The sequence below is a fragment of the Camarhynchus parvulus genome, chromosome 21 (genome assembly GCF_901933205.1).
Source record: "Camarhynchus parvulus chromosome 21, STF_HiC, whole genome shotgun sequence".
Taxonomy (NCBI): Eukaryota; Metazoa; Chordata; class Aves; order Passeriformes; family Thraupidae; genus Camarhynchus; species Camarhynchus parvulus.
This window is the reverse complement of record NC_044591.1, coordinates 7,692,102-7,700,072: the sequence shown is the minus strand read 5'-3', so window position 1 is coordinate 7,700,072 and position 7,971 is coordinate 7,692,102. Positions and strand designations below refer to the sequence as shown.

General features: G+C 49.5%; 1 protein-coding gene across 1 annotated transcript; it reads left to right on the top strand.

The window, feature by feature from the left end:
• Window positions 1-484: 484 nt before the first annotated feature.
• Window positions 485-4,067, top strand: TNFRSF18 (TNF receptor superfamily member 18; the record flags this gene model as incomplete). The annotated part of the gene is made up of 6 exons (XM_030963967.1): window positions 485-608; window positions 928-1,059; window positions 1,244-1,331; window positions 1,937-2,025; window positions 2,565-2,705; window positions 3,090-4,067. Coding segments are annotated over 6 exons (729 nt in total), but the record flags the coding sequence as incomplete, so codon positions are not given.
• Between the last annotated feature and the right edge of the window lie 3,904 nt (window positions 4,068-7,971).

Below are 7,971 nucleotides of genomic sequence, written 5' to 3'. Positions count from 1 at the left end.
GATGGATGGATGGATGGATGGATGGATGGATGGATGGATGGATGGATGGATGGATGGATCCATGGATGGATGGATGGATGCATGGATCCATGGATGCATGGATGGAATTCCCAGGGACTTTCTGGCCACTCTACCCCCGCAGTGCCCCGGGCCAGCAGGAGCTCTCTGCCAAGAGCTGATTTTCCACCTCCCTCCCAGCCCGCCCCTTCCCAACCCCACCATGTCACCCCCTTTAACCCTCCATGACCCCAAACCCCATTTTTTGGGGGGCCACTCCTTTCCCTGCCCCCACCTCTGCTGTCTGAACCCAAAGCTCCCCGCCCCCCCAAAACCAGGAAGAGCTCGGCCACAAAAACCCTGGCGCCTCCTCCGCAGGGTGACAGGGACCTGGTGGCACTGCTGGGTGGCACTGCTGGGTGGCACTGCTGGGGTGGCATTGCTGAGGTGGCACTGCCAGGACATGGCCAGGGCCCTGCTGTGGCTGCTGCTGGCGCTGCTGGCCGGGCACTGGGCAGGGCTGGGCCGGGCCGGGCAGTGCCAGCACGGGGAGCTCAGGACGGTCTGGGGAGGTGGCACCGAGTGCTGCCCCAATTGCACCTGGAAGGCAGGTGAGAGCGGACTGGGGGGGAAATGGGGGTAAATTGTGTGTAAATTGTTAGTAAATGGGGGTAAATTGTGTGTAAATGGGGGTAAGTTGTGTGTAAATTGCGTGTAAAGGGGGGAAACTGTGTGCAGGTAAATGTGGGTAATTGTGTCCCTCTTTCCCTGCGATGGGAGGGACAATTTTTGGGATCCTGTTACTACAGACCCTTCCCTGTGTCTGGAAGCGCCACCTCCCACTCTCCCTTTTCCCGTGGGAATGGGAATTCGTTCCTTAGGAACGGGAATTTGTTGGGAATAGCAGCGTTAACCCCTTCCCTGCCGCAGGAAACCCCGCGCCCTGTGAGGCGCTGCACCTCGACTGCCGATGTCCCCCGGGGCACAGCTGCTCTGGGGACCCGTGCCAGTTCTGCAGGAAACTGCCCCAGTGCCCGGCGGGCTGGGAGCCCAGCAGGACCGGTAACCTGGGATGGGAATGGGAATAGGGATGGGGCTGGGAATGGGGATGGGGATGGGGCTGGGGATGGGACAGGGAATAGGGCAGGGAATGGGAATGGGACAGGGAAGTGGAGCAGCCCTGGCTGTGCTCCTCTGGCTGTCCCACTTGTGGGATCTCAGCCATTCCCATCCCTTCTCCCCGCAGGAACTCTGAATTTCCGCTTTGGGTGCAAACCCTGCGAGAACGGCACCTACTCCAGCAGCAGGAACAGCTGGTGCCACAACTGGACTGAGTATGGAGCAGCCAATGATCACTAATCACTAATCAATAATTATTGCTAGGAATATGTTTTCCTTCTTTGAACATACAAATAATAATATTAATAATAGTAATAGCAATAATTAGAATAAGAATGGACTGAGTATGGTTTTATTGATATTCCCCTTATTTGGGAAAAAAAGTAGACTGGAGTTTTTTTCCCCTTTGATATTAGGGAATAAAAATAAGAATATAATAATAATAGTAATAATAGTAATATTTATAATAATAATATCAATTAATATTGAAATATCAATTAAGATATTCAATACTGCCATTAGAAAATCAAATTGAATCCAAGATGGTGATCATGCGATTATTGATGAATTTTTTAATCAAGCAAGACCTGGCATTTCTCTTCTTAGTCTCAAAGCAGAACTTAAGCCAAACTCCGAGTTTAAAGTCAAGCTTTAGATGCTGGAAGAATTATTCCCAGCAGGGAAGTCCATGGACAAACAAATGGGCACGAAGCGCAGGTTGGGGAAGAGCCCAAAGCTGCCCCAGGAGGGGCAGAGCCCGGGGAGGGAGGGAGGCAGGAAATGGGGAATTTCCTGGACGCTGAATTCCGTCCTCCCACAGCTGCGGGAGCAGCGGCTTCGCCACGCTCCGGAAGGGGAGCAGCACCCACGACGCCGTGTGCAGCCAGCCCGTCCCTGCGCTGGAGCCAGGTACCCCAAACCCTGGGCAGTTCCCTCCTGAGCTGCCCCACTGCTCCCCAGCCTGGAAATCCTCCTGGGAAACTGGGAAACTGCTGCTGCTGCTGTTCCATAAAACATCGCTCCTTTCTTCTCCCTGTGCCTTTTCCTTCTCCCTTTTCTGTTTCTTTTTCCTCTTCCCTTTCCCTTCCTTTCCTATTTCCTCTTCCCTTCCCTTTTTTCCCCTCTCCTCTTTCCCATCCATATTCCCTTTCCTCATTCCATTTCCTCTTTCCTTCTTCGCTCTCTTTTCCTTCTCCTCCTTCTCCTTTCTCCATTTTAAATTTCCTTCCCTGCTCCCTTTCATTTCCTTTTCCCTTCTCCTTTTCCCCTTTTCCCTTTCCCCCTATTTCCATCCCATCCCACAGCTCCCTCACCTCAGATCCTCTCCCACCTCCCCTTTCCTAGAAAACCCCAAATCAATCCCTGAGCTCCCTCGGAGGATCTCCCTCCCCGGAACAACCCCCGGCCCCAGAATGTGTTAATTGTTAATTAAGCGCCGTTAATTGCAGCCCCGGTGGCGCTGGAGTTCCCCTCCAGCACCATCCTGGCCATCCTGGTGGCCGTGGCCGTGTTCGTGCTCGTCCTGCTCACGTTCCTGCTGCACTTCTGCATCTGGAGCCTCCACAGGGACCCCAAACTCCTGCTCGGGGGTGAGGGAATGGGGGGATAAAATCTGGGAATGGGTGGGACAAAAATCTGTGATTGAATGGGATAAAAACTGGGAATGGGTGGGACAAAAATCTGTGATTGAATGGGATAAAATCTGGGAATGGGTGGGACAAAAATCTGTGATTGAATGGGATAAAAACTGGGAATGGGTAGGATAAAAGCTGGGAATGGATGGGAAAAATCTGGATGGGATAAAAGGATGGAATCAGTGGGATAAATCCGGATTTCCTCTGGGATTTGGGGCAGGTTCCTGGGGCGTTCCTGGCATTCCTGCTGGGTTCTCCAGTTGGGTTCTCCAGTTGGGTTTCCCTGCTGGGTTTCCCTGCTGGGTTTCCCTGCTGGGTTTGACTTTTCCCCGTTCCCAGCCGCAGATTCGGGCCCGACCTTCCCGCGGCTGCCCCCGCGGCCGGCGCAGGGGGAGGAATCCTGCAGCATCCAATTCCCGGAGGAGGAGCACGGCGACAAGAGCGAGGAGAAGCTCTCGGTGCTGTCGCTCAAGGTCTACAGCGAGCTGCGATAAGGGATGCGATAAGGAAGGGAGGGATCCGCCCCCGGGGTCCCGGGAATGCGGGGCTGGGATTCCCAAACCCACCCGCAGCACCGGGTGCGACTGAGGCTGCGCTCCTCCCCAGGAAAAGGAGCGGGATCAGGGCGAGCTTGGGGTTGGTCTTCCCTAAAAAAAAGTGCAATTTAGGGATAAATCCTGCTGGGGCTGGTTCGGGAGGAGAGGAGCAGGGATTTCCCAGGATATCCTGATTTTCAGGAGAGGGAATGGCAGCCACATCGTCTCCTGCTTTTCCCCCATCATCTCCTGCTTTTCCCCCCATCTCCTGCTTTTCCCACATCTGTTTTTCCCTCAGTTTTCCAGCCCTGCCCCGCTGGGTCATTCCCAGCCCCATTCCAGCCTCTCCTGAGCCCATTCCTGCTCCCACCCAAAGATTCCCTTGGGAAGCTCCTCCTGTGCCACCAGGGATTTTCCTGGAAAATTTCCGAGGAAAATCAGGGAAAAAGGGAGTGAAGCTCATCCAGGGAATGGTCAGAGCTCTGGAAAAATGGAGGGAATGGGGAAAATCCTGGCAAACGGCTCTCAGGTGGGATTTGGGGATTTCTGATCCCTGGGGGGCCCTTCCCACTTTGGATATTCCAAGATTTTTCATGTTGGGAAGTTTTTTGGGCTGGCCCCCTGTGGAGATGCCAGTACCAACATCTGTATGGATAATTATGGATAATTAGGGATAATTAGGGATAATCCAGGATGAGTTTCTCATGGAAATCCATGGAAATTCCTGGGATTTCAGAGGAATTGCACATGGATTTAAACCCCTGCTGGAGGATCCCTGGAGTTGGGGCTGGGAGCTCTGGGAATGCTCCCCTGGAGAAGGATTGGGATGAGGGATGGAGGGACAGACACTGGGAGTGGAAAAGGGCAGGGTGGGATGAGAAATCTGGGAAAATCCCTCCCTGGAACATTCCAGAGGCTCCCAGTGAATTCCAGCAGCTTTCCCTGGATTTGGGGTCAGGGTCACAGCTGGGAATTCCTGCAGGAACAGAGACCCCAAAAGCTGCTCTGGGAAGTTTCGGATTCCCGGGAAAATTTGGGAAATTCCAAAGAAAATTTCATTTGAACCAAGATTTTTGCTTTTGGGGTTTTTATTTGATTTGGGTTTCCAGCCTCATTCCCAAAATGATCCTGAGGAATCCCAGCCTCCTTCTCCCCTTTGGAATTTATCCCAGACCTGGAGAGAACAGAACCATCCTTGGGCTCACAGCAAAACCTCTCAGGAAAGGAAAAAAGGGGGGGAAAATCCCATTTTTGGGGAATCAAAATTCCTCCTCCAGGAGCAGAGATCCGGACCAGGGAATGGGAAGAACATCCCAAAAAAAAAGCCCCGGAACTCCCTCCAAAGCCCGGCTTTACTTCCCCTCTTCCCAACCCTGCGGCAGCAGAGGGAGCTCTGGAGAGGCTGGAAAGGAGAATTCCAGAGGGGATGATTCAGGGCTGACCAACATTCCCTGGGTAAATCCCTGGAGAATTCCCTGGAGGATTCCCGGAGTTCGAGCCTGAGCTCAAAGGCAGCGCTGCTTTTATGGGAATCCGGGAATTGTTTCCCTTTTAGCACCCAAGGCCCCTGGAACAGCCCAGGTCTGTTCCTGCACTCCATGAAAATGGAATTTTGCCGGGAATTTTCCCACATCTCCACCAAGACAAAAGTGCCTAAAATGCCTCCAATTAATATGAAAATTCATAAATTCTTCTAATAAAAGGATTTTGTGTGGCCTTTCTCCACATTTTTGCCATGAAAAAAGTGATAGAAATCTCCCAAATGAGTTCCAGCTGTGAAATTCCAGGAATTCTTCCTGGGATTTGTGCCCCACTGAAAGCACTTAAAATTATATTAAAAATCATGAATTCTTCTGAAAAAAATGAAATTTTTGGGGTTTTTCTTCAGCTTTCTGCCATGAGAAAAGTGCCTAAAACACCAAAAATGAATTCCAGCTGTGAAATTCCAGGAATTCTTCCTGGTATTTTTACCCCACTGAAAGCACTTAAAATAATACGAAAACCCATGGATTCTTCTGATCAAAATGAAATTTTTGGGGCTTTTCTCCCCATTTGTGCCCCAGAAACAGCGCCTGGAACCCCAAGGATGAACTGCAGCAGTGAGATCCCAGGGAGTGGCTGTGCAGGGAAGGGCCCGTGCGACTGACGGCATTACCAGACAGTATTAGACAGACGTAGCCAGGTCTAAGCGTGCCTGGTAAGACACCAATCTGCAGGGTGGTCCAGGAAATCCCAGCTCTTCCCACTTCCAGAGCTGACAAATGACCCCAAAAAACCAGCGCAGCAGTTCCCAGGGAATCCTGAACTGGTCCTGCTTGGTTGGAGGCAGGAAAATGATGGAAATTCTGATTTTTCTGCTGGGCTGGGGAAGGACTGGAAATGCTGTAAAGGACTTACCGTGTGTGGAACCCTCCAGAGCGGCTTCCAGAAAATCTGGGGTGCCCCTCATCCATTCATTCCCCTTGCTGAGGCAGAGTTTTTAGGATTCAGGTCTAAAAAGCTCCTGAACCATCCCAAAAAGCTCCTGAACCACCCCAAAAAGGTCCTGAACCACCCCAAAAAGCTCCTGAACCATCCCAAAAAGCTCCTGAACCACCCCAAAAAGCTCCTGAACCATCCCAAAAAGCTCCTGAACCATCCCAAAAAGGTCCTGAACCATCCCAAAAAGGTCCTGAACCATCCCAAAAAGGTCCTAACCATCCAAAAAATCTGAAACTTCCCAAAATGCTCCTAAACCACCCCCCAAAATCTCCTGAACCATCCCAAAAGCTCCTGAAATACCCCAAAAGCTCCTGAAATACCCCAAAAGCTCCTAAATAATCCCAAAAAGCTCCCAGCCACCCCAAACCCCGGCGCTGGCGGTGAGGGGGATTTGAGGAAAGGGGAACTCGGCAGGAAAAGGGAGGGGATGGAAGGAACAGGGAATTTTCCAAGAAAAAGGGAATTTCCCGGGGTTTTTCCCGGCTGTTTTTCCCCGCCAGGGCAGCGGGATTTTCCTGAATCCCTCTGCATTTCCCAAGGATTCCCCGCTGGAATGCTCCCCTGGTTTTTGGGATTTCTGTTCCCGGTTTTGGGAGGGGGACGGGCCCCATCCCGGGATTGATGGGCTCGTTAAAATCCAATTCCCAGAATCGCTCCCCCATTTCCTCCGGGCCTCCCGGAGCAGTTACTCATTAACACCCTGCCTTAATTAATCACCCCCTGCTTCCTCCTCTCCTGCTTCTCCTGGGAATTCCAACCTCCAAGGACAAACCTGCATTCAGGGCAGCTCCTCCCGAGCTCTCCACGCTGCAATCATTTTATTGCAATTATAATTTTAGTTTTGAATAGAATTTAACATTTATTGCAATTATAATTTTAATTTTGAATAGAATTTAACATTTATTGCAATTATAATTTTAATTTTGAATATAAAATTTATTGCAACTATAATTTTAATTTTGAATAGAATTTAAAATTTATTGCAACTATAATTTTAGTTTTGAATAGAATTTAAAATTTATTGCAATTACAATTTTAATTTTGAATAGAATTTAAAATTTATTGCAACTATAATTTTAGTTTTGAATAGAATTTAAAATTTATTGCAACTATAATTTTAATTTTGAATACTCTTAACGATAAACCCCAGATGTGGGATGTTAGGCCTGACCTAACACCCAGCAGCACCTCCATCATTTTTCTGTGAACATTTTGATTTAAATCCCCATTTTCCCTGGCTGAGCCCTCCCAGCTTTCCCCAAGTCCATCCTTACCCTGTGGAAAGGTCCCGGCCTGGCTGGAATTCTGGGCCTGGAGCGGTTTGGATCTCCCTTTAAACATCGTTACCAGACAGTGTTAGAGTAGAGGCAGAAAATCCAGCACTGTCTAGTAAGATGCCCACAGAGGACCAGCGTGTCCAGCAGCAGTCCCGGGTTCTTCAGGGCTCAGGATTCCAGGGAAAGCCAAGGAATGGCTTCACGTCCTCGGGAACCGGCCGAGGGTGCGCGGAAAGGGCGGCGGGGAAGGAGCGGTGGAAATTGTGGGGGGTTTGGGGAAAAAGAGCTTAAAAAGGGATTTAATTCAGGTTTAAAGTGGAAATAGGGGGGAAAGACTGGCTGAAGGCAGGACAAGAAGAGAAATGTGAGGTTAAACCTGGTTTAAGAGAGATGGGAAAGAGAAACAGGAGGCTAGGCCTGGTTTAAGACAGAGCTAGAACAGAAAATGAGGTTAAATCTGACTTAACACAGGTCAGATTTTTTTAGTATAGCTCTAAAAGAGAAAGAGGAGGTTAAGTCTGGTCTGAGACAGTTCCAAAAGAAAAATAATACAGTTCTGAAAGAAAAGAAGTCTAGTTTAGTACAGGTTTGAAATGGGAACGAGGGGTTAAGACAGATCTAAATGAGACAAAGGAGGTTAAACTTCACTTAATAAAAATCTAGAAGAGAAAGACGAGATTAAATTTAATACAGCTCTAGAAAGAAAAATGAAATGGAGCCTGCTTTAATACAGATCCAATTAAAATCACGGAGTTAAGCCAGATTTAATGCATGAAGTCAAGCCTGACAATACAGAGAAGGGGAACAGGAGGTTAAGCCTGACTGAACACAAAAGAACAAGGCAATGCCAACGTTCCATTCCAATCCAAGCTCCTGGGGGCTCCTGTGGAACATTTCTGGCACAGAATTCCCACTTTTCCCTGTTCC